Below are 27,832 nucleotides of genomic sequence, written 5' to 3'. Positions count from 1 at the left end.
GTTTCGAATTTTCTTCAGGCTTAAAATGTTTGTGAGACATCAAATAACCAATCTCTATTTTCTTCCTGTGTTTAAAAAACAAAAACAAACAAAACTCCGTAAATTGAAACCTAACAGGCTGGAATAAGTTCTTAATATCAACCCAGGCTTTAAATTATTCTGCTTCTGGTACTGGCCAAAACAGCCTAAACAGTTTTTTTCTCTTTAAGGTAGATGGAAGAAATTATGACAATAGTCAAACCATTGAGAGCATTTGTATTTTGTAAATACAAGTCATTGAAGACAAAATTAAAATGTCCATTTTCCCACTGATACAATAAATAGGACAAGCTCTGATGGACAATCTAAACTTAAGAGGTCTAACTTTTCTGCAGAACCTTTCAGAACTTAAAACCGCTGGCCTAAGTCACCAGCTAGCACCCCTTCTAAGAATTAGAATTTAGCATACACAATGCAATGGCTAATGATAACTTACCCCTACAGAGTTGTAACTACTATTATTAAAGAAAAATCATAGATAGCACTTGAGACCAATGGCATGTTTAAATCAAGTCAAGAAGGCTAACTGGCTTTTCAGAATAAGTTAAAAAAAAATTCAGTTAAAATGACTGAAAAGCAGGGTCAAGCGGCAAAACACTTCTAAACTACCTTGAGCCCTACATTGTCATATTTTAAAACTTAATGTTTCTTACTTGAGACAGTTTGTCTCCTGAGATACTATTCAGAATGAAGACACTGTTAAGATGCAATCAAAGACATTTTCTACTACTACTTAAAGGGTTCTTGGAATTCTCCCAAGATCCAACCATGCCCACAGCAACTTTAAGTCTATACTTGATACAAATTCAAAGTTACTCATTTTCAATTCACCACCTAGAGTTTCCTTCTCTTAAATAATTTTGTGAAAGATTTACTACCGATTTCGAGTAAATGCCTCTTCCCGGGTCTGGTGACACTGTTACATATGAAAGTACAAAGATTACTTCCTTAATGTTTTTGGTGATACTTTTTCCAAGAAAAGCATAATTGAAACGTATGTCTAAAATCAAAGCTGAATTCACACAATGATGCCTCCAATTTAGTGTTTACTCTGTAATGCAAGGACCTATGCTCTTACTCATCAGAATCAAATATTCCATGGCTGCATCCAAAGCACTCAAAGGAAAAATGTAATCTGACAACATAAAGAATAGTCCCCCTATAACTGTTTATTAGAATGTGAATATATTCCAAATCCATAACTAAAAAATAAAATAAAAATAAAAATAAATCAAGTTACAGAGCATGCATAAAATACAAAGTAGCAATTTACAAATAGATAATAGTATCTTCATAACCAACCAACACTCTAATAAATGGCTACAGAAGAAAACCGAAAGACTGACCACAGCAATGCCTTCCGTGTGCCCCACACGACATGTGCCCCACACGACATGTGCCCCACACGTCATGAGCACCGCAAAAGACAGATTAACTATGAAACATAGTAATCTATGCAAGCCCAAACACATATATTTTTGTACTGGGGGGATATTCCACCATCCTGAATAGTATCAATTCAGTTGACACAACTTTCAGAACACTGCAGAGTAAGTGCTTAATATTATCCACAATAAAGTAAAACTCAGTATTAGTGTGCACATTTCTAAATGGGAAACTAGTTGCTCCACTGATTTCAATAATGTAGTGGGGAAAAAGTAGTTCAGGTTTGTATAATGCCTAAATGCATTCTATTTAAACTCAAGGTACTACGTACTAAAATACATGCCTTTAAGTGGTACCACTTGAGCAGAAATTAACCTCTTACTATATTCCTTAGACATACTGAAACCAGATATTTAACTGGACTGTATTCCATAATATACTGCAAAACTCAAAAATCAGCATAGTTAAAATAATTATCCATGCCTGCTGATAGATAACGGTGATAAAACTAGGTTGCATTTCATTTACTGGAAGGTTTTAAGACAAAATTAACACTTCACAATTTGATACTAACAGCATTAAACCAGTTATTGCCTGAGCAATAAAATGCCACATATCTACTGCTGGGAAATTAGAGGAGTTCAATGATTTGGGCTGCCTGATCATTGCAACAGAGGCATCTCAGATGGAATTCCACCAGTCTCTCAAGTTCCCAGCCTGCCAGGCAGCATTGTTGAACATATGGCTCCATAACCACACTGCTACTGAAACCATAAACAGTCTTTTGTTTATTAAGATAATTCTTATCCAGAAAAAAAGTGTCCCCCTCTCTAATCAACTTTGACGCTTACAAAAATTAAAAGACAAAATTTACTAAACTACTTAACCTTATTAAGGCATTTTTAGAAATTGACTTCCAGAATAATGGAAAATTTTCAAGCTCTCAAAATCCTGCTATGTCTATAGGGCAATTCTTAGATTTGTGGAAATATACACTGCATTGAGAGAAAAGTGTATGAATTATTAGCTGCTCATTATAAGCTGCTCTGTGGCAAAATGATAGCTTATTTCTTCTAAAGTCTTCTTAGTTTGATTTGATCAAGACCAATAGGTCTAAGCTTCAAGTGATCAAGTTCTAGTATGTCCTACAGTGACAGGCTTCCATGATGAAAAGTAAACAGTAAATGAGGAATCCAAACATTCAGTTTATTAAACTAAGGCTAGTGAAGCCATAGCATGAAAAAAAGCTGCAGTCATTCGGGGCAAGTGGATGATTTTATAAAGCTAAAATCAAAAGAATTAAGACATGGAAAAATTCATAAGTATGAGGAAGTAATAAAACACAAAGTGACCACAAGAATTACAAATATATTTAAATCTCAGACCTGGGAAATGGACTATACACAGCCTTCTAGGGGAGAAGAGAAACGCCTTAAATGTTCTGACAGCACTGCACCTTTGGCTTGTTTTCAGTGGTTGGTGGAACATGAATAGGAACCACATTGTTGCTTGGAGACATGTCATTTTCACGTCTGTCTGACATTTGCTTCTGGGAAACAATGCGGTATATCTCTGGGGGGAAAAAAACCAGCAATACTCACTGTGAATAGACACTTTAGTAGCTGATATAGTAGTACACAGAAGTAGAAAATAGATTTGCAGAAAAAGACTGCAAATAAACTTGGACAAAGAATGTATAAATGCAGGGGCGCCTGGGTGGCTCAGTCGTTAAGCATCTGCCTTCAGCTCAGGTCATGATCCCAGGGTCCTGGGAGGGGGAGAAGCAGGCTGGGGGCTCCCCGCACCGTGGGAAGCCTGCTTCTCCCCCTCCCACTCTCCCTGCTTGTGTTCCCTCTCTCGTGTCTCTGTCAAATAAACAAAATCTTTAAAAAAAAAAAAAAAAAAGAATGTATAAATGTAAAGTTTTATTTTCAAATAGCCACTGAATAGAAGAATGGTAAGAAGAGAAAAAAAGTTTTCCATTTCAGAGATAAAGGTTCACCAATTAAATAAATTGGTTTAAAGACAGTACATAGTTTATGGGATTAGATCTAAATTAAACCATGAGAAGAAATAAATAAAAATTAAACCATGAGAGTATTTTCAGTCTACCCTTGTCAAAAAACCCTACATACATTGATACTGTACCACAGAAAAATAAAAATAAATCTGCACTATGAGATACATTAGTATTTCTCCTGGCTGTGTAGGGAAGAGCACAACTTCATAAATACTCCAAAATCCCAAAGTACTCTTGAAAAAGGAGGGAAAGATAATGTTTATCAATGCCTCCTGAATTAAAGCTAAATTGTAATTAAATAGTTATTAACCAGGAACTTAAGATTTTCTGACACTCATCAAAACTAACTGTAAAAAACCAAAAAACAAAAACTGTTGTCTACCTCTTCCACTAAACATTAAACTCTGTAAAGACAAGCACTGTGTCTACCTTATTCAGTTCTTTTTCTCCAGCATATGACTTATAGTAGGGGTGTGATAAGTAACTAGTTGGTCCAATAAATGTTATTAAATTCCTCTACACCAAGTATCTTTACTTAACTCATTTTAGTTGGTCTTATATTTCACTGCCTAAAAGGGTTTCCCTCTGACTCAATTATAGACTCCTTACAAACAGAAAAATGTATCTTATTTATCTTTATTCTCCCAGTTCTCCCTCAAAAAAAAAAACCTCAAAGGGTAAGAGAATTCTAAAAATGGGACAAATTGACATCATGTGCCTACTATTATGATCTACTATGAAAGACACACTGTAGTCCTATGATGAATACCTATGTATTCCTGCCAAAAATGTTTAAAATGAATTTATCCTAAGAAAACCACTAGATAAATCCAGATTGAGGGACATTCTACAAAAAAACTAGCCAAGAGTCTTCAAAAAACTTATTGTTATAAAAATACATTTAAAAGATGGGACGTAAATGTTCTACAGCTGTAGTGTCCAATACAGTACTCACATATTTAAATTAAATTTAAAATCCAATTCCTCAGTCCACTAGCCATATTTCAAGCATTCAATAACAACTTGTGCCCAACAGCTACTCTATTTAATAATACCCCAGATATAAAACAATTCTATCAATGTGTGACCCTTGGCTGAACATTTAAAATGTAAAAACCAAATCTATAAAGAATTATTAGTACACTTGGAGAAATAGGAATATGAACTGCACATTAGCTAATACCATATAAACATCATTTCTTAAACATGGATATATGGTATTGTGATTATACAGAATGCCTTGTACTTAGGAGCTAAAATGCTTCAGTATTTACTTGTAAAGTGCCACAGTGTCTACAATTTATATTCTGAAGACTGAGCAAAAGGGAAAAAAAGTATATGCACACATGTAGACATAGGTCAAATATGGTAAAGTGATGATTCTATATGAAGGATGTAACATATTTCTATAATACCTGAAAATTTTAAAAATATAAAGTTATAGGGTAAAAAGAGAAAGCAGAATTCTATTTTCAAAATGCTCAAAGAACATGTCAACCAACTGCAATGTAGTAACATCATTTGGATTGGATTCTAATTTGAACTGTAAAAAAATAAAAATTGAGACAAAATTTTAGTACTGTTTGGATAATAGATAAGAAATTACTGCCAATTTTTAGTAGTTTTGTTGTTTTGGGTTTATGCCCTAATCTTTTAGCTATACATCATGAAATGTTTACCAATGAAATGATGTAATATCTGGGATTTGTTTCAAAAAAATAAGGAAGGGAATAGGTGGAACAAAACACTGGTCATGAACTGATGGTTGTTGGTGGCTACACTGGAGGTCAGGATACTGTCCTACTTTTGGTATGTTGGAAACTTTACATTCAAAAAGTTAAAGAAAAAGAAATGTGTTAAATGAATACATTTTCTCCAAATTAAGAACTAATTTCCCTAAAGTTGAAGAACAGCAACCTGTAGTCAATTGAATGTGTGAACTAGCAAGAACACTGACAGCTATAATGTACATTTTCCTACTTTTTTCGGGGTGGGGGGTGGCTAAAATCTGTGTTTGAGGAGGCTGACAGTACTTCTCAAAGCTGAAGAAGTATCAAGGGAAAAACAAAAAAGCCTACTGACTGAATTAAAAAAAAGATATGTAGTCTTCATTTAGATTCTTTTCATTGCAAAGAGATGGAATTGGGGAAGTGTGTCAAGGGTAAAGAAAAAGACACTCATTCATCAGGCTAGTGGCTAAGGAATAAAGACAGTTATCAACATAATGTAAAACTCTACTATTCATTCTTTAATGTTCTCTCTAATCCCAAACTGGATGGGTCTTCTTTAAGTGCAAATGATTATATGTGACCCTCTACAAATTTTAACTTCTTTACAAGTTGAAGATTCAAGTTAGAGAAACCAAAACAAAAAGTATTTTGCAGGCTCTTACATGAAAAGCAAATACTGTAAGAGAAGAAAAGGCAGAGTTCTCAGAGAACAGAAAGTTAAATATTAAAGAGATCTCATTACAAAGCAAGAAGTTTGAGCAGTTATTATACAACTGGTCTGCAAGGACTGCACACTGTTTTGTAGAAATGGATTACTACTACATTAGTTCCAGTCACCAAAAAGATATCCGCTAATGAAAATGCCAAAGCAATAAAGAAAATAGGAAAGCGTTGATCAAAAAAGTAAAAGAAAAATTTTCTTTCAAGTAGAATGAGCACTAAGAGGCTACTGAAGTAGTTTATTTAACATCTCCTGTGGCTGGGCGTGTCACTAAAAAAAAAAAACTTTGATAAGGTAATAGGAAGCAGGTACCTTCTAGTTGGTATCTGATTAGAGGTTATTTAAGTGGGGGAAGGGAAACAAGACTAGCGACGTGCTAAACCAGATGCAAGTGTTTTCTTCTTTCAAGGGCATGTTCTCCTTTAGAACCAAATGTATGTGATACAATTCCTGTACAGCCCCTTTTCAAGATGTCCAAAGGCTAGGCAAGGTTAAAAAGAAAAGGAATTCTGCTGTATCGTTCCTATGTTAGAATCTCTTATAAATCTAAATAGAAAGTTAAAATATTAATAGAAGATAGTTTTAAATATAACCTGGTAAAGTTAAAATTAAAAAAGACATATGCCTATTTCTACTGTAATGAAAGTATGAAGCAAATTGCAAAGTACACTCTAAGGAAGTTAAATGCAATTGTTCCAAACTGGGGAACAAAGAGCTAAAATTCTTTGGGCTCTCAAAAATGATGAAAATAGCAAAAGCCTGAGTTATTCCACTACAGCCTAGGTCAGAATTTGTTAGGTCTTCTTCAAACCCACTGCTCACCATTAAGTTTCTTAAACATAAAAAAAAAGTTCTGATCTGATACACTGACACACACTTGAAAACACTGCCACATGCCAAGAACAAAAATAAATTACTACACCTAAGGGCGGCACCTGGGTGGCTCAGTTGGTTAAGGGTTAGACTCCTGATTTCATCAGCTCAGGTCTTGATCTCAGGTCTTGATCTCTAAGCCCTACAATGGGCTCTATGCTAGGCATGGAGCTTACATTAAAAAGAAAAAAAAAAATCCTACACCTAATTAAATGATTCTCACTACTTTAACCATAAAATTAGCAATTCAGTTTTCGTAACTAAAAAGATGACTTGGGCTTATTATGTGGAGAAACCTTGCACGTACCACTCTAACCAAGTGATCAGAGTTCGCATCATCAGTAATGAATACAACAAACCAGTATCACAACCTCCTGATGGGATACACTGAGATCACTTTTGTGGTATTCTTGCTGAAACTGCAATAATCTGAATTTAATTATGAGGAAACATGAGACAAACCCAAACTGAGGGACACTACAAAATAAATGACCTGTACCCTTCAAAAGATGTCAATAAACAAAAGACTAAGGATCTGTTCCAGATTAAAGGAGATGAAGGAGATGGGAGAGCTGAATGCAGTGTGTGATGTGATCTCAGAACTTCTTTTGCTAATAAGGACATAATTCAAACAACTGGCAAAATCTGCACAAGGTCTGTAGCTAAACATTGATTTGGACTACAATCTAACTCTTGATTTTTGCTAACTGCACTATGGTTATGAAAGAGAACATCCTTGTATTTAAGAAATATGCATTGAAAAGTACTTAGTTCCAAGAGGCAACATGTCTGCCACTCTGAAATGGTGTAAAGAAAAATTAGTATATAGCAACAGGAAGAAAAAAAAAAAGCACATACAGTAAAATATCAACATTTGGGGATTATGGTGAATGGTATTTACAAATTCTTTGAACTATTATTGTAACTTTAACTCTGAAATGGTCAAAAACCAAAGTTAAAAGAAAAAATAATTAGGAGTATGGAAAGTATAGATTAAAAACATCCCTTAACAAACTTGAGCATGAAAGAAAACAAAACTGCACAGCAATGCAAAGGCTGGGCAATCTCACAGACTCACTCAAGTACTAGCTAACTACCTCTAAAAACTATCATCAGCAAAATTGTCATGGAGTTAGTATCAAATTCACGGATGTCAAAAATGCCACAGGTCTATTCTAATAAAACAAGCAACACAATTAACTTTGGAGTAATAATGTAGATAAATTTTCTAACACATAATTTTCCACCTTAAAAATGAAAAAACTTTTTTCTTCCAGCAACATCAAAATACAATGTAAATACTCCCTTAATGCTGTTAACATTCAAGGTAGAATTAAACCTAATGAGATTACTGTTGTCTTTCCTGGGTTTTTTGTCCTATTTCTTTTTCCTTTAAAAAAAAAAAAGATTATTTATTTTAGCGGGGGTGGGGCAGAGGGAGAGGGGGAGAGAAATCCAAGCAGACTCTGCACTGGTCACAGAGCCTGACGAGGTGTTAGATCCCACCACCCCAAGATCACGACTCAAGCAGAAACCAAGAGTTGGACACTCAAACCAACTGTGCCACCCAGGTGCCTCACTCCTCCAAGTACTAATACTCCTACTGGTATAAAGAGAAGTTTAGAACAAACATCCTAGCACACTCAAAAGAACAGAGAGGTCTACTGCCATATGCAATGATTTCTGATCCCACAGAACAACATTGAGATTTATGGAGGAAGCTGAGAAAATAGTGAATATAGAAAGGAAAAATGCTAATAAGTGAAGCTAGTCTTGTTTGCTTTTAAGCAAAATTAAGCAGTAACAAATGTTAAATCTAGAGTGAATTTTAAGAAAAATAGCCAAACCTTCATCTTTTAAGATTTTATTTATTTGACCGAGAGAGAGAGCCAAAGAGCACAAGCAGGGGAAATGGCAGAGGGAGAGGAAGAAGCAGGCTCCCCACTGAGCAGGGAGCCTGATGTGGGGCTTGATCTCAGAACCCTGGGATCATGACCTGAGCCAAAGGCAGATGCTCAACTGACTGAGCCACCCTGGCACCCCTAAATGTTCTTTAAGGACAAAACAATTCAATTTGAAGTATATATCATACTTATTGATTAGTTCATGTTTGAGCAGATCATTAAGTTCAATGTTACAAAATGATACTTAAAAGAGTTAACTGCAGATGGTCTCATCTTCACTTAATATCAGAATAGTCTAGAAAATGTGATCAGAATGGGCTACAATGCAGAGGAGATCTGATGGGACATAAAAAATATCTCAACAAGGACTGACTAAAAAACTTTTTCAAATGACATTTTCAGAGGCCTTGAGAGACTCACAGACCCTCAAGGTGACTTAACTCACTCATTATTTAAGGCACTGTGACTCTGAGGACCAGGGAGGTTCAGTTAACTAGTTACACAGGGAGTGGGAGCAAAGTGCTAGTAAAAACCTACAACTCCCAGGTCTAAATTTAGTACTCTACATATCGATTCAATAGAATCTGCACAAGTGATCGTAAGAAAAGTAGGATTTGCAGATACACTGCAATATTTAATCAAATCTTGCTTGCAACAGTCTGTAATGAAACTTGACACAGAGAAGATTCTAAAGGAAAGCTACTGTGTTCCAAAGACTAATGCAACCGCAGCACCAGTTGTTAGTTAACTATTTTTCTGGTAACAGAAAAGAATTCTAATAAACTATTGTTTATTATACCTATTGTATGAGAATCACCAATATCTCGTTTATGTTTAAGGTTTTTTTTTGTGCTTTAACTGCTATTTAGCTACTAATTCATCAAATGTCCACTCTGTACCAGGGATAGCTAAGGATTTTACATGTATGAACTCATGTACTCATTTTTGGAGTCTAGAGTAGATGTCTCAAATAACAGGCAATTCTTTTCTGTGGGTTATAGAGACAAAAACCTTTAAGTCTCAACACAAAGTCAAGTCAAATCATATCACAATGTATTTATAAATAAAAGCCCTCTTCTCTCAAAACAAAAAAACAGAACTCCCTAGAACATATTTAAATTTCACAAATAAAGAATTTAAGGCCTAGAAAGGTTAAGTAATTTGCATAAGATTACAGAGCCAATGGAAAGTGAAGGAGCCAGGACTAAAACTAACATCTAAGTCAGGCTTCCAAGTCCATGTTGTCAAATTCTAGGCTTTATTCCCTACCTATTTCCAGTATAAAATAAGACATTTAAAAGTTAAAATCTGTGAATCACTAAATTCTACACCTGAAACTAATATTACACTGTATGTTAACTAACTGGAATTTAAATAAAAACTTGGAAAAATTAAAAATAAAAAAACTGGGGCGTCTTTGTGCTCAGTTAACAGTCTGACTGTCGTGGAGCCTGCTTAAGATTCTCTCTCTCTCCCTCTCCCTCTGCTCCCCCACCTTGGGCTCACTCTCTCTACAAAAAAATAAATAATGTAAAAATGTTTTAAAAATAAAAATTAAAAATTGAAGTTAGAATCTGTTCACCTCTAATACAAGTGATGTATACAAAGAATATGTTAAAATCTTGTTACATTAAAATTGGAAACTCATTTAACCATTTCTCCATACAGACTTGTTAGAACACATTAGACTATGCTATATAGTAATCCTATACTCTATATTGAGAGTTCTTAAAAATAATGTATAATTTTACAGTACTTTAAAACAACCCATCAAACTATTTACTAGAGGATTATGATTAAACTTGCTGATAAGTTGGTCATTCTAATAAAGTCAGAGTCAATGTGAGTCAACACAAATACAATGTCTTCTTGTAATTTGAAGCTGACCTGATCTGCACATCTACATTTTAAAACAGCATGAACTTTGTTCTTTTCCCACTACTTATTTAAACTTTTCCATATGCAATCACTTGCTGATTTTCTTCATAGCTGACACCATGCTTCTTCTACAATATATCACAGGAGAATTTTACTTTTTGTTTTTTCATTTAAATTTTTAAAAATACGTTTTTCCCTAGCTGCTTCTATAATATATCAGAACAAAGCAAGTCTTTTCTTTACTGAATTTCAAAGGGCATTTATGTCTTTCCATAGCCAGGATTTCAATATTTATCTTATGAAAGTGCCTTTAAGCATTATTTTGTGCTTGTGACCACAAAGTATGGAATACCTGGACTGAAGTAATAATAGAAGTGAACAAAATATTTTCAAAGTACTTTTCCCAATATAAAGCAGATAAGGGAGAATGATTAAAGTTCAGCACACAAGGGTTGTTAACTAATTTTGTACTTTAAACAGCTCTTGCTATAGCAGCTCTCAAATGAGTGATTCTCACTGTGATATATAGTTTAGTTTCCTAATTTGTCTAAATTACATTCCTAAAACTTCTAATTCCCACTAGTATAATCTAGAAATTCAAGTCTTACCTGTCAGAATTGTCTGAAAAGCAGCTTCTACATTTGTAGAGTCTAGAGCAGAAGTCTCAATGAATGACAAACCATTCTTTTCTGGGGGTGAGGGGGAAGGAGATAAAAACTTCAGTCTAGTCAACAAGAGATGTAATACATTCAAGCCTTCAAAAGGAAAATAAAAAACTTTCTAAAAATTAAGGCCTCCCCAACTTCTTGAGCAGTAAGGACACCATTCTACTTACACTTTAGCAGATTAAAAAGAACAGTGAGAAATTTTCATTGGCTCCTTAATTAAAAAATACTTATTACATCTATATACTACCAATGAATGGTAATGAACGACATTACTCAAAACATAGTAAACTTATCAAATATTCAGTTATTTCCATCCACGACCGTCCTTCTCCCCCATCAACCCACAGAGTTAAGGTATAAACATGGATAGGTAGGTGTTATTCACTTAGAATTCTATAACTGTATTTTTTGAAATAAAGCTTCTTGCCTGGAACACTAAAAAACTATTATAAAAACCTTTATTCACAGCGTAATCACTAGTACAGAGTCACAACTTTCATTAGCCAAGAATACACAATGCTGCCTTCTGGTAGGCTACCCCAACCAGAACAGAAGTAAGCAGATCCTCTGCTAAAGCAAAGAAGTTCTAAATCCTAAGCAGCCGCACTCCCTGTGGGTTGTTGACACTCCCTGGGCCACTGCTTTTCAGACCCACAAAGAGCAGCCTTGGTAAAACACAGGCATAACAGAAAGAGACAAGAAGCACAGAATAAACTGATAGATGTCATCTACCCCCTTCCAGGGAAAGGAAAGAAAATGGGATTTATATTCAACTTTTGGCAGCAAAAACTACAGTGTTTTAATGACTCAAAGTTAAGCAAAAGAGAAAGTCACCACAAACTTTCAGAATAACAATCCTTGCTGAGCATTCATGTTTACCTTTCTGAAACTACTGTAAGCGATTACAGTCATTGGGAAAGTATCAAAACTGCATGACATAAGAGTAAGAATCACTGTAATATCATGAAATTCATATCACTAACCTGCAAAAGCTCTTGCTTCATCTGTAGGAACTGCCCTGAGATGACGCAAATCACTCTTGTTGCCCACAAGCATGATAACAATGTTACTATCAGCGTGATCTCTCAGTTCTTTCAGCCATCGTTCTACATTTTCATATGTGAGATGTTTAGCAATGTCATACACCAATAAGGCACCTACAGCTCCACGATAGTATCTGAAAACAGAAACAGGTATGTAACTATTAGAAAACAACCATAAGATGGAAGGGAACACCACGAAGAACTAAATATATGGATTATGTATGTTTAAAAGCACATTTATAAATACATTTCAAAATCCTGATACAGGAATTCTTACAAGGAAAAAAAAGTACCTTTTCCAATACCAAAAATCAGCTAATTCAGTTGATGACAGTGTATTTCTCAGAACTTAAAGACTATGAGACTTACGCTGATGTTATAGCTCGGTATCGCTCCTGCCCTGCCGTGTCCCATATCTGTGCCTTTATTGTTTTCCCATCAACCTGGATGCTTCTGGTTGCAAACTCTACTCCAATGGTGCTCTTACTTTCGAGATTAAACTCATTTCGAGTAAATCGAGATAAGAGATTACTCTTTCCAACACCAGAATCTCCAATAAGGACAACTGAAAAAAAGACAAAGCACTTAATGTCAGATGAGTGAGGCAGACACGTTCAGAATTACCACCATGTTTTAAAGCAAAAAAAGAGCATCTGATTTTTTAAAAGGGATAGGGGTAGGGGAGGGTGAAGAGCCCATGTTCTTAACCTGTTACCAATTGATAAAACCAATTTATTCTTTTTAAACTGTGTCTACCTACATAATAACTTCCACACATCATCTGCTTAGCACAAATACAGTATCCTGTCTTACACATGCAATTTTAACTACAGGTCTGCTAGGCACTGATTAATTACCATCAATGCTGTACCAACCTTACTATCATAGAAGGTAATAACATGAAAGATAAATCCTACACCAACTAAAAAATTTGTGATTAAAGAGTATCATACATGAAAGTAATAAAAGAAGTTAGTGAGTAGAAAGGAGAGAAAGAGTGAAAATGTTCTTAGTTTCATCAAAGACTGGGTGTGACCTCAGGACTCACACCTTGGCAAAATTAAACATAACATTTACCGTAAGAGGCATCAGGTTTATAAACTTTGCCACCCAGATCAGAGAAACTAGAATGACCTTTTCATAGTTGCATTTATCAGGTGGGCAGGAAGCTATAGAGACCCCTACAAAAACAGACATCCCAATTAAGTTTAACAGGGGCCCCAGGAAGCTAATAATTCTTGACTTACTCGGAGTAAAGGCCAAAGCAAGGAGGGCACATTACTCTCTCTTATGACTTAAGAATTTTTAAAAAACAAGTTTGGTTTAGATGAATTGATTTCCTGTGATTACTATAGGAGGCAGTTTATTACTAACTAAATACATGAGGATTTTTTTTCATGCAAGGCTATGTTATACTTAAGAATTTCATAAACATTGGGAAAATAGGCAGTTAACTTGTTCTAAAGCATTTCTATCTGAATTTAAAGAACAAATGAGTTCACAGGTTTAGAGAACATGAGCTAAAAAATTTTTACGAAGGAAAAAAATGCTATCAGCATTTCAGGAAATATACTTATTTCTACTGTTGACTACTGTTTTTCTTACTAGCTAACTGATTTAGGCACCAGGACTAGAAAATCAAACATATGAGAACACCACTAAGGAGTAAGACCATACCTTATTAAAGAGACTGGGATTTGGTGGTAGGGGGAGAGGGAGGTAAAAACTCTTAAGAGCTCATTGCACTCTGGTCAGAGGGCAAAGAGAGTCTATTATGCATTCCTTCCTTGCCACAAGAGCGGATATAAGCTGGCCTCTGGACAGTCTTGGATAGAGTACATTACTCTATTAGCTGATTCAGCAAGAAATCATCTAGGTGGCAGTAACTCCATGCAGCACAAACAGCAGTAATTTCTAGCTATATAGTCAATTAGAGATGTCAAAGGTATTGTGACAAACACAGATATATAGCAAATGCTTTAACTTGGATACCAGAAAAGATGATAGGGTCATCAAAGTAACATACAAAAACAATGCACTTCCAGTTTTATAGGATGGTTGGTTATGTTAGTTTCCAAGGAGCGCATTTCTGGCAGTGAGGTCAAATCCCAGTTTCAGTGATAGTCTACCCAATTAACAGGATACACACACTGTTGCCTCTTAGTGCAAGAGGCCTAATGTTCTGCTGAGGAAACCCTTTGAGAATCATTTCTAAACCCACACTAGCAATGAGGTATAAAAGCCTCACTTGAGGGGCGGAATAGGGAAGAAGGGAAAAACCAAAAAGTTAAAACATGTCTACTTCATAGACACTCAGATATCAATCAATAATTCAGGAGCCAGCCAGTTTAAAACCAAAAAGCAACACATCTAGAATGACAATGCCTCTGGAAAATTAAGTAAGTAACACACTCAAAGAACATCTTCTCCCTCCCACAGAAACTCTAGCACTTTCAAGTTTTGGTTTTTCCCTTTTGACCTCCATGTTAACTAATGATTATGCTCATTATCTCCCCACCTCAGCATAAAGATAGCAAAGGCATTTTTTCCCTCCATGTAACCAATTAATTTTAACATTATAAAAAATAGCACCCTTATCTGAAAATAATTCAAGACTCATGAATGCTTTATACAGTATAAAATAATTATGTTAACTAGACATGGACAGAGTGGCCAGAATTAAAAGACTAACAACTTGTTAAAGGATTAGATCTTGAATGACACCAGAAGATACTGGTTCTGTAAGAATTGTGCTGCCAAGAAGATGCTGAGAAATGACACAATAAGGAAAGCTGGTTCTATTCAGTTACCAAATGAGAAATCAAACCAAGATGGGTTACATTTAAGGTCACTAAAAAATAAACCAGAATGGATTAAATTACCTAAGCAACGTAAGAGAATTTACTGGCTATGACTGAAAAACTAAACAACAACAACAACAAAAAGTTCATGGACTCAATTTCTAATTAAAATAGTTTCTCTCATTAAGATGACAATATATAATTGATCTTTAAAAATGTGATAAACTATACGATCATATCCTATATTTCAAGAAAGGAATTTGCAGTGACTTTCCAATGTTTTCCTTAACTATTACCTTAGGTTAAAAGTACTTCCCACTTTAAACATTTTATAACTATATCCATCTATATAGTATATGGGGGGGAGTATGTATAATAATATAAACATAAATAACAGCATCTATATATCAAACATCTATATTATTTCTAAAATAACCTAATGATATTTATTACCACTTGGTTAACCTCACCTGCTCAATTTTAACTACCATTCTAATACCTAATATTAAATTTGGTTCATTATATATCAAATATTAGGCTAAATGCCATAAAAGCAGAATATACATATAAATTATCCATTATTTAATAAGAAGTTCCACCTCTTCACAACCATTTAGTTTTATACACTCTTGCAAACTAATGTACTGGACTAAAATTTAATTCAACAAATCAATCACAGTACATCAGATCTAAAAGTTATCACCTGAAAGGATAACATAATTTTCATATTGATTTTTATAAATAAACTTGGGAGATTCTTCTACTCTTTTCAGCTCTATTCATAGTCCTACCTCACCAAAAGTCTTGAAAATAAAATGCATTCAATAAGTCCATAAGGCTTTTAGCCTGGACAAGTTTTTCCAGATTCAGCAGAATGTGAGTTGCTCAACCGAAAGTTGTGAAAGAAAAACTACCAAGATGCAAGACAGCAAAGTTCCTAAGATCTTTTCCATTGACAATCAGCTGATGGTTAATTACTACTGACCTTCAGATAGATTGAAAAGAAAATGATGTAGACTATGTATCCAGATTATTTTCAAAAAATGTGACTCTGAATTGGCGTCCATAACACCAATAGCAACTATGACTGATGCTTACTTCTGTGTCCCACAGGGCCATAACCACATTGTATGTACATAATTGTAGAATTAAATAAAGCTTTTAAATAAAAAGTCAAGTTTAGGGGCGCCTGGGTGGCTGAGTCATTAAGCGTCCGCCTTCGGCTCAGGTGGGTCCTGGGACGGAGCCCCGCATCGGGCTCCCTGCTCTGTGGGAAGCCTGCTTCTCCCTCTCCCACTCCCCCTGCTTGTGTTCCTGCTCGTGCTCTCTCTCTCTCGTTTCAAATAAATAAATAAAATCTTAAAAAAATAATAAAATAAAAATAAATAAAAAGTCAAGTTTAAAAAAATAACCTCCCCACCCTGCAACCAAAAGTCTCCTGCTGAAATTAACTAAAGATTAATGTTCAAGAACAAATACATAAGGTAGAGTAACTGTCCTGCTCTCTCCCCACATTACGTTCCCATCTGGACCGCTCCATCCTGTACTAATCAAAATATCCCTTCATTTTGAACTGTTAAAGAGTTACAAACTAACTTCCAATTCCCTCACATATTAAGGGTGCCAAGTAAGCAATCTTACAAGTAGAAAGGTCTACCTCATCTCGGTGAATAAACCTCTGTAGAATGAAACCACTTTAAAATTGTTGCTTTGCTTTAAAATATAATTGTATAAATAAGAAATTGCCAAACAATCAGCAGTAAAGTAAAAAAAAAAAAAAAAGTGACTCATATCCTGTTAGAGCTTTTTAAAAAGTGGAAATTCTTCTCAGCAGAATTTTTTAAACACCCTATCTTGAACAGCAAAATGTACAACAAAATGAAACCATAACCCATGGTAACATAAAACACTTTAAAAGTTCCTACTTTAAGTTTCTTTCGTAATATTTAAATGCTCTTATAAAGATTAAAGGTTCAAAAAGCTGACAAGAACCACAGGAACTTTCTTCATATTATTATCACTTAACTCAATCCTCAAAACGAGTCTCATTTTTTTTTTTTAATTTATTTATTTGACAGAGACACAGCGAGAGAGGGAACACAAGCAGGGGGAGTGGGAGAGGGCGAAGCAGGCTTCCCGCTGAGCCGAAAGCCCGATGCGGGGCTCGATTCCAGGACCCTGGGATCATGACCTGAGCCGAAGGCAGACGCTCAACGAGTGAGCTACCCAGGCGCCCCAGAGTCTCACTTAATTCTGGTTAAGAGTTCTGAGAGATAGGTATTATTTCCCTTTTATAGACAAGGAATTGGGAGGCTCAGAGATCACAAAGCAAGTTTTAAGACCTTGAGTCAGAATTTGAATGCAGGCCTGTGTGATTCCAAAGCCCTGTGCTCTCAATCATTGTTAGCAGGATGTTCTAATCCCAACGTTAAAATCCCTTAAACCAATCCAGGATAATTAATATTCTTAGTGAAAAAAATAAATGGTTTCTATAAACAGTCAAGCTCCAAACCAAACAGGAGAAATACTCTTCAGTTGTTTGTCTATCTTTGTTCTAAATTAATCACTTCAAAGGTAGCTAGCTGCCTAATGCCTTGTACCTTATTTTAAAAAAATAAATCTTTTAATGACTAAACACTAGTCTCTAGGGTCTCACCTAAGTAATTTCACATGATCTCAGATGCCTTCAGCAAACAGTATGCTAACGAACCCACATCTCCTTTTTGTATTTATAAAGATGCATTAAGTACTCTTCTCTGTAAATGATTTTCCACTATAGGGGAGTGAGGGTGAACACTGAATGTACTCACCCTATGTAACAGAATATTCTGGCCAAGAGGAGTGAGGTGATGATAAGATTTGCAAAGTATTGGTAAAGCAATGTTTCCTGCTTCCTTTAAGTCAATCATTCTTAGCACGCAATGACAAGGTCAGAAACAATCACCATGCTTAACACTCTTTTTAAACTCCACCCTCCACTGTAAAGCTTTAATAGCAATGGCTTCTTCCTCCCTGGTAATGATCTTTGTTAAGCATACTACTGATGGCTGCCCTAATTCAGGAGCTGAGAAAGAGCATTTGAGTAACAGCGCATTCACTTAACAACCAAAAAAAAGCATTTACCGTACTCTTTCCCACTGAAAACTGTACCCCTTATTTTTGTTGATTAAAAAAACAACTATTGGGATTCTTTCCCGACTAACCAATAGGCAATTCTTTCTGTCCATTCCCCACCCTCCAATATGTTTTGTCCAAGGGCACTACATGTTTCCCTATCTCATAATACATATTAAATTTCACCAAAGAGCACACAACTTCCCCCTAGCCCCCACCTTTTGGGAAAGGTATGTGGCTAACTAGGACTCTTCCCTTCCTGTTCTAAAAACACCAAAAGGCTGGATCCTCCCACTGTTGCAGCAGGAAGCAACCAGTCCATAGTGATAAAGCAGGCTAGTATTTGTGCAGCGCACAACCTTTCCTGCTCAGGAACTGGGCCTTCAGGTCTGGCAAGGATAACAGCCACCACCCATCCGCAACCTCTTGTCGCTAGCAGTCTAGAGTTATCCCGGCTGGCTGTCGCCCGGTAGGGAGGGTAGGAGGAAAAAAGCCTAGATTAGAAGTCACAACAGTCTGCCGGGTCACTGCGACAAGTGCGCGCGTGGGTGATGGACAATCCCTCTTGCCTTACCCCCCACCCTCGGGGTCGCACAGGAGACACGGGAAAGCTCTAAATTATTTGGGGAGGAAAGACAGGGAAAGAGCTACCAATCCCGGGGGCAGAGCGAGAAGGTTATTGACCACGAGACCTGTTGGGCGGGTGGGGTGGGGACCCCTGGCCCGCTCAGATTTTAACCAGGGCCTGGCCCAGGGAATGGAAGAAGACGGCTCGAGAGGCGTCCGTCCGAGGGGAGGGGCCGTGAGGAGACGCAGAGAGGCTCGCTCGAGGGGCAAACGGGGGCAGATGAGAAAAAGACCTGTAGTGGGAGTCTGCGCCGAAGGAAAGGTGAGCGAGCGGAAGGGCCGGTCAGAGGGGCTCTGGAAGGGGGGCGAGCCAAGAAGGGTGTATACTGAGGAGGAGGGGCGCCAAACCCGAAAAGATAGATGGTGGGAGGGGCGGCCCCTTTCAAGGGGCCATCGAACCCGGGAAACGAAGACGATTTGGGAGAAAGCAGCCGCCGTGAGGACACAGGGTGAGGGGCGCTGAGGATAGCCTATGAAGGCCTATGGGGAGGTCGCTAAGAGCCCGGCGTGTGGGGAGGACTCCCCGTCTGAGGGGAGAAGGGCTGAGCTGGGAGACCGCAGGACAGATCGCCCAGAGAGGAGAGGGCTGAGGAAGGCCGACTTCAGTGCAGGGGCAGTCCGCACGCGGGTCCCCCGGGAGTGTCCCGGGCCCCCGAACCGGGACTCGGTGAGGAAAGTGGGAGAGCCCACGGCCTCACCTTTGAAGAGATAGTCGTACTCGTCGTCACGGGTGCCCATTGCGCGGCCGAGGAGCGAAGGGGCGGGAGCAGCAGTGGTATCGGTGGGACCAGGGGGCGTCGCTGCAGGGGTAACCCGAGAGCCGAGCTTCAGCTGCCCGACCGGGTAAAGAACCCCTCCCTGCCCCTACGACACTTCCGGCAAGCCCCAGCCCCTAAGGGGAAGTACTTCCGGGAGGCGGTGCTCCGCCCCTGAGCCTAGGGAGGGCGGTGCGCGGGGGCGTCGCGTCCGTTTTCAAATTCTGCCCCCCTCCAAGAAGCTTAGGGGGGAAACTGAGCTCTGGACTCCAGGCTCCTAGCCGCCGCATGCCACCCTCTCAATGGCCTCTCCCTCATTCCTCGCATCGATGTGCGGGGAAGTGGGATGCTGGGAAGCGCGTCAGTCCCGCTTGTGAGTGGTAGGTTTGTGGATGGGGGCGGGGTTCTCTAAGAATTAGAGAGCCGAAGGCGGGTGTGTGCTTGTGGCGGTTCCATGGTGTAATGGTTAGCACTCTGGACTCTGAATCCAGCGATCCGAGTTCAAATCTCGGTGGAACCTGTGTCGTCTTGTTTTTCTTCCTCAACAGATTTTTAATTCATTTACTTAGTCACTAAGTGATTGTAGTACAACTACGATATATATGGCCTTGAACGAAATGGGGACAGAATTTCTCAAAACAGTCTTTGCCTACGAAGACCCTTCGGTTCTGTAGTCACTGTCACCTGGCTGTCTCCTAAGAGACTCACTTCGCCCTTTTTTTTTTTTTAACCTGGGCCTCTGCCTCAACGCTAGCTTCAAAAGCTTCGATGTAACTTGATTCCTTTTGCTAGAATTTTTCAACCTCCAAATTCATTCAAGGGCAGGCGCTTTTCGCTCCTTTTCTCTGGAAATCTCTCAAACTATCTCCAGATGTCATTCAGAGAACTTCGCCCACCCTCCTCATCAAGATTCATCAAGAACTTCTTGAGCCTTATTTGTCATCCTCTAAACTAAACCCGTTTACATAATTATTTCATTTAACAAGCAGAGCAAAGAATGGCAATTTTCATTTTAGCGGACATGTGGATACTAAGACACAAGTGACTTGCCAAAGATCACGCAGCAGGGCCTCCCTGTATTTGAAAAGAGTTCTTTTATTACAAAATGCTTTTACCATTTGCTGCCATACCCCCTACCACCTATATGCAAACCCCCAGTTTAGACTTTTGGGCAAGGGTGCCTGTGGTGAGCAGGATAATGACTCCCTGAAGATGTCCACTTCCCAATCCCTGGGAACTGTGAATATGTTAAATTAAGTGGCAAAGGGGAATTAAGGTTACAGATGGAATTAAAGTTTTAAATCAACTGACTGTAAAACAGGGAGATAACCTAGATTCTCCAGGTGAGCCTAATTTGTCACAGGGATCCTTAAACGTGGAAACCGGAGGCAGTGATGTGGTGTGAGAAGAGCTCCACTTAGCCGTTGTGGCTTTGCAGATGGAGGAAGGGGGCCAGGAGCCTAGAGATGCAGAGGCTTCTAGAAGACAAGAAAAGGCAAGGAAATGGATTCTTCCCTATGGCCCCCAGAAGGAATACAGCCCTGCAGACATCTTGATTTTAGCTCCGTGAGACCACCATGCAGAATTCTGACCTAGAGAACTATAAACTAATAAATTTGCGTTTTAAGTCACCAAGTTTGTGGTAATTTGTTAAAACTGCATTAGGAAACTAATAGTGCCATTTTCAATGCTTTCTGTGATGGTATAAGTAATAGACGGTTTATCTAAGGCCTAGATACTGCCTTGTGCCAAGGTATTATCCACATTGGGGGAGACGCACAGTATTCTCAAGCAGCTAAATACTGTATGTACGACAGATGATAAGACACAGTCCTAGCTCTCCTCAGGTGAGTAAACAAATGGGCCCAAGAAAAGGGGGATATCACTAACTAGAGAGTTCTGAAGTTGTAATTAATGAGAGCTCTGGTGCTAGGTGTCACAGTTCAGAGAGACTGAGATAATTAGGAAGAACTCCCTGGGGAAGGAGGAACTAGCACTGACCCCTGAAGGAAGAAGCAAGGAAGGAAACTCATTTTGACCCGTGGAGGAAATCCGATGATAAAAAAACATGTTTGGTAAGGCCATTAATGCCAGAAGAGTTATTATGAACTTTTCCCCTTTAAGCCATTGTTTCTCAAGGTGTGTCCTGAGAAGGTCAATAGTATTACTCAGAAGAATTGCATGGCCAAATAAATTGAGAAGAATTACAGTCTCCTCCGCTCTAGAAGTTTCCTTAGCACATTGGCATTTTAAATTCTAGATATTTCATTCTGAAGAAATCTTTTTTTAACTGTGTTAATCACAGCATTTCCTAGATTCACCAGACCACAGAACTCTTTTCCCATGGAACACCTGTTAGCATCTCTCTGAACTCTTTGGGGGATCCATAAAAGATTTTGGACAGAAGGATGTTGAAGTCAACGTGGTCTTAGAAAAAGTAAGTTGGCTGTGGACTGCAGGACTGGGGTAAAGAAAGACTGGAAGTGTGAATATCCGTTAAAAGACTTTTGCAATTAACCAGGTACAAACTAATAGAAATGGAGTACCCCGTGGGAATAAAGGAGAAAGAAAAATCAAAGGCTATTACAGAAAAAAAAAAAATGGTAAATGGAATCCATGGACAAAGAAGCGAGGGTTTTATGTTCTTGTTTTTTTTTTTTGGAGGAGGGGTAGTAATTGCTTGATGTGTCTTTTTTAATCTCTCAAGAAATATAGGAATTTATGTAAATGACTTAAATAATACAGAAATATAGACTAAATCTTTTTTTTTAAGGATTCTATTTTTAAGTAATGTCTATACCTAACCTGGGGCTCAAATTTACAACCCCAGAATCAAGAGTCACATGCTCTGCCAACTGAGTCAGCCAGGCACCCCCCAAAATAGGGAGTAAATCTTTAAGGGCCTCCTCCACTTCAATTTCTCCTCCAACCCCAGAGATAACTGCTACATTTTCTTTTAATGTATATAAGATCAGGTTTGTGTACTGTTTTTCATTTTGGAAAAAATCTTTCCACATCAGTCCATACAGTTTTAATTAATTTGCTACAGTTTTTCTTAGCAAAAATATACTGTAGTTGGTAACCATTCCCCTTCTCTTAACCTAGGATATGGCAAATACTGAAGGTTCACTAAATTAAAACCTATTCCTAACCCATTTCTTCCTTGCCCACTTGCCCTAGAAGCTGGAAAGCCAAATACTCACTTTCCCAGCTACTCTGCAATATTTTATATACTACTATTTGAGTATCTCAAATATTGAGAGAGAGAGAGAGAGAGAGAATGCACAGGGAGAGTGAGAAGGAGAAGTAGACTCCCTGTTGAGCAGAGAGCCCAACAAGGGGCTCGATCCCAGACCCCTGAAATCGTGACCCAAGCCACTCGGGCACCCCTGATTTTTAATGTTATTGATGATGCTTTTTTCCATATGTTAGTTTTAAATTTTAATTTAATCAAATCTCTCTCATTTTTTTATGGCTTCTGGGTGTTGCATAAGAAGGCTTCTCCACACCAAGATTATTCAAATATTTTTTCTTCAAATGCTTTATAACTTTTTTCTCCGTCCAGATTTTATTTATATTGAGGATGATGTGACATAGGGACCTAAATTAATTCTTTCCAAAAGGATAGCCAGTTGTTTCAACATTATTTGAATTGTCCATCTTTTCTCACTGATTTGAAATGCCTAATTTATTATAAATGAGTTTCACATATATAGATGAGTCTGTTCTTGAGTCTTCACAACTTACTTCTGGCAGCTACAGAGGAACACTGCTCACATGGCCCTTCAAGAGAGCCTGTTTTGAGAAGTGTAGTTGGCTGAGTCTCCAGCTGCCACACCTCCAGTATCTACTACAATGTTCACACTGAAACCATGATTCTTCTGGACTGTTTCAGTGACTGAGCGTGATGAAGGTACTAGAGTTGGGCCAGTTCTATCTAAAATGAGACTTCTTGGGGCACCTGGGTGGCTCGGTTGGGCGTCTGCCTTCAGCTCTGGTCATCGTGGTCCAGGGTCCTGGGATTGGGCCCCAAGTCGGGTTCCCTGTTCATTGGGGAGCCAGCTTCTCCCTCTCTCTTTGCCCCTCCCCCTGCTCGTGCTCTCTTTCTCAGATAAATAAATAAAACCTTTAAAAAATAAAATAAAATAAAATAAAATGAGACTCTTCTAATGGGCAGGCTTTGGAGCTCTCCATTGGCCTGGCTCAGATTTTCTTAGAATTGCACTACAGTCTGGGGTGCCTGGGTGGCTCAGTCAGTTAAGCATCTGACTCTTGATTTCAGCTCAGGTCAGCGATCTAGCCCCACGGGTTCTGTGCTCAGCGGGGAGTCTGCTTGCAGTGCTCTCCCTCTGTCCCTCCGCACCTCGTGCGCTCTCTCTCTCTCTCTCTCTCTCTCTCTCAAATAAATAAATAAATAAATCTTAAAAAAAAAAAAGAATTGCATTACAGTCTGAGGCTCTTCTTACCCAATCCTCCTTTCTTCCCTCTCTCCTTGCATAGGTATTAGACCTACATTGTGGTCTGAAGACTCTCCTTCTTCCTATTGTTCTTCACAGGCATTTCTCCCAAATGAATCTCTTACACTTCTAATTCCAGAGGACCTGACCCTGATACAATCCCATTAATCAAGTTTTCTATTTCTATGCCAATATCACACTGCTTTATGCTTTATTATAGCTTTATAGTCTATTTGATGTCTCATATATGGTACTAAATGAGTAAATATTTGTATAGTGCTTAGAATAGTGCCTGACATAAGAACCACATGTATTTGATAAACAAAAATAAATACAGCAATTCCTTCTCACTGTTTTGTTTTGGGTTTTTTTTTTTCTAAATTTTGACTCTTTTTAGGGACTTTCTTTTTCAGATGAACCTTAAACTTCTTAAGTTCCAAAAAGATTCATATTGGGGTTTTGATTAGGATTTCATTACTAATCATTAAAAATATTTTTTTAGAAATGAAATACAGAATTTGGACAAGATGTACAAAAATAAGATTCTGCTTATGAAAATACAAAAAAAGTCAAAGAGATCAGAGGTTTAATATCTATTTGGAATAATGATTAATAGAAGAAGGGAAGGGGCGCCTGGGTGGCTCAGTCAGCTGAGCATCCGACTCTTGATTTTTGGCTCAGGTCATGATCTCAGGGTCATGGGACGGGAGTCTGATTGAGATTTTCTCTCTCTCAAAAAAAATAGGAGAAGGGAGTGGGGGAAAAGGCAAAATGTTGACTTTAGTTTCAGGCATGTCCAACTTAAACAGCCGGTAGGAAAACCAAAAGGAAATATCCAGTAAAAAGCATAGAAATATAGATTTAGAAATGTCTTAATGAAAGAAGCAAGATCTGGAATATACCCCATCCTCCACCGCCTGGGAGGCAACTTTACATGGTTGTTGAAAACAAATTGAGGACTGATAGGTCTGTGCATAAACTCCAGCTCAGCCATTCACTTGCTGTATCACCTTTAATAATTTATCTAATCCTCTTGGAGCTCAGTTCCTTATCTGCAAAATGAGGACAGACATGAAGATTGAAATAATGAATGTATAGCTCTTAGCACCATGCCTGGCACATTGTAAATGTTTAGTTAATGCACTGGGTCTCAACAGGGGCCAATTTTGCTCCTAGGGAATTTGATAATGTCTGGAGATGTTTTTAGTGTACAACTGGGAGGCCCTCCAGGCATCTAGGGGGTGAAGACCAGGAATGCTGCTAAACATTCTACCATACACCGGACAGCTCCACACAAAGAATTATCTGGCCCAAAATATCAGTAGTGCCAAAGGTTGAGAACCGTGAGTTAATAGTAAAGACTAGCCAGAGGCCACACCGGGGCCTATGGTGGGAAAAGAGCAGCATACCATGAGCCTCACCTCTCCAACCTTGCTCATCTTTGAAAGGCTGACCATACCCCCCATGCCTCGGGAAGAGTGTCCAGGACAGACATATTTCCCTTCAGTATCTCATAAAGCAGAGCCCAGAGAGCCACCAGCCTGACACTAAATACTTCCATATGTGCGTCCTATTTGTTAAGTAAACAGATCTCAGTGTCCTATTTCTTGATCCAAAAGGATTTTTACAGTGTCATTCACTTTATAACTATTAAATTCTACATATCAGTTTCATGCTCTTTTTTATAATACTAGGTTTATTTCACAATAGAAATTTTTTGAGGAAAAAAATTAGACCCTTATGAAGTGGTGACATTTGTTTTCTTGCTTTTTATCTTTTCAATTGAGTATATTATAAGGTGACAAATCATACATAAGACAAGGAAATTCTCAACTTCAATTATCTGATTACAGTCACTAAAGCACCGAATAGCCTTAAAGGAAGAAATGGTAAAATATACATATGTGTACATATATTTAAGTTATAAACATACATGTTTAAAATAAATGTGTATCATAGGGGCGGCTGGGTGGCTCAGTTGGTTAAGCAACTGCCTTTGGCTCAGGTCATGATCCTGGAGTACCGGGATCGAGCCCCACATCGGGCTCCCTGCTCAGTGGGGAGTCTGCTTCTCCCTCTGACCCTCCCCCCTCTCATGTGCTCTCTCTCTCTCTCTCATTCTCTCTGTCTCAAATAAATAAATAAAATCTTTAAAATAAATGTATATTGTAGCTTATTATTTATACCAAAATGCTACACAGCTCAATCAGATTTTTTTCCATATCATGAAATCTGAATCAGAAAAACTTCTGACTTTCATTATAACACTTTACCCTTCACATATTCTTAGTCTTCTAGGTTCAGGACTCATAGATCACAGATCATATAGCACAATCATCTTTCAAAAATTAAAAAGAACGGCACTATCAAGAGGATGAAAAAATCACCCACAGAATGGACAAAATACTTACAAATCATATAAGTGATTCATACCCAGAATATATAGAGAACAACTACAACTCAATAACAAATCAACAAAGAAAAGAAAAACACCCAATTCAAAAATGGGCAAAGGACTTGAATAGACATTTCTCCAAAGAAGATATACAAATGGCCACTAAGCACATGAAAAGATGCCCAACATCATTACTCATTAGGGAAATGCAAATCAAAACCATATGAGATATCACTTCACACTCATTACAATAGCTATTATTAAAAAAACCAAACAAGTGTTGGCAAGGATGTGAAAAACCTGTACCTTGTATACTGCTAGTGAGAACATAAAATGGTGCAGCCATCTTAAGAGTTTGTTAAAGGGTTTGGTGGTTCTTTAAAAAGTTAAACATACAATTACTGTATGGTACAGCAAATCTACTTCTAGGTATATACCCAAAAAAGTAAAAGCACAGACTCAAACAGATACATGTACACCAACGTTCATAGCAGCATTATTCACAATAGCCAAAAAATAGAAATAACACGGGTTCCATCAACAGAGGGATGGATAAACAAAATGTGGTATGTACTAACAGTGTCATGTTATTTAGCCTTTAAAAAGGAGTAAAATTCTGATACATGCTACAACATGGGTGACTCCTGAATACATTATGCTGTGTGAAATAAGCTAGGTACAAAAGGACAGATAGCATACGATTCCACTGAACCTCTGTATGTGGTTGTGTGTTTACTACCACCTCTTAGAAGAATGAATTGGCTTTGGCACTGTGGAACCCCATCAAGTCCATGCAATCTCCCATGTGGATAAGAGCTATGCTCATTCAAAAGAGGAAAAAAAACCAGCAGACAACCAGTCTCATTTTTGTTTCTCAATCATCAGTGGGTGGGTGGGGGGGAACTAGATCTTTTAGAAATTTAAAAATAGAAATACCACAATACTAAATTGGTCATGGTAAGCAAAAAGAAGATAAAAGTGACACTTTTAGATGTAGAGCCAAAGCTTAAAACAGGGGAATAATTACTGTATGACCCAGTCAATCCGCTCCTAAGCATTTATCTGAAAGACATGAGAGCATATACCCAAACTCCTATATATGAATGTTTATAGCATACGCCTTTGTAATAGCAAGAAACTAGGAAGAGCCCAAACGTCCATGAAAAGGTGAATGGATAAGCACATTCTGGTGCATCTACACAATGGAATACTACTCAGTAATACTGGATACACACAACAAAGTAGATGAATCGTAAAATAATCATGCTGAGTGAAATAAGCCAGAGGGGAAAAAGTACACATTGTATGAATCCATTCATATAAAAATCTCGAACATGCAAACTGACTTAGGGTGAAAGAAAGCAGACGAGTAGTCCTAGAGACAAAAGGGGGGGTGGCGGTTAAAGGTATGAGGACATTTG

At 37.9% G+C, this 27,832-nt stretch overlaps 1 protein-coding gene and 1 non-coding gene across 2 annotated transcripts; one reads left to right on the top strand and one right to left on the bottom strand.

Annotated features, from left to right (window-relative positions):
* Nucleotides 1-1,187: 1,187 nt before the first annotated feature.
* RAB11A (RAB11A, member RAS oncogene family) lies at nucleotides 1,188-19,677 on the bottom strand. The gene is made up of 5 exons (XM_028100289.2): nucleotides 19,503-19,677; nucleotides 12,632-12,827; nucleotides 12,203-12,396; nucleotides 11,160-11,240; nucleotides 1,188-2,997 (listed from the first exon to the last, which is right to left on the bottom strand). The coding sequence occupies exons 1-5, from the start codon at nucleotides 19,540-19,542 to the stop codon at nucleotides 2,858-2,860; spliced, it is 651 nt and encodes a 216-aa protein (XP_027956090.1). The 5' UTR covers nucleotides 19,543-19,677; the 3' UTR covers nucleotides 1,188-2,857.
* A 330-nt stretch (nucleotides 19,678-20,007) lies between these two features.
* Nucleotides 20,008-20,079, top strand: TRNAQ-CUG (transfer RNA glutamine (anticodon CUG)). The gene has a single exon. It is a non-coding gene; the product is annotated as a tRNA-Gln (tRNA).
* Nucleotides 20,080-27,832: the final 7,753 nt, after the last annotated feature.

The sequence above is a fragment of the Eumetopias jubatus genome, unplaced genomic scaffold (genome assembly GCF_037043125.1).
Source record: "Eumetopias jubatus isolate StellerSeaLion01/CBP00866 unplaced genomic scaffold, mEumJub1_p1.0 scaffold_7, whole genome shotgun sequence".
Lineage (NCBI taxonomy): Eukaryota > Metazoa > Chordata > Mammalia > Carnivora > Otariidae > Eumetopias > Eumetopias jubatus.
This window is presented reverse-complemented; position numbering and strand designations above follow the sequence as displayed.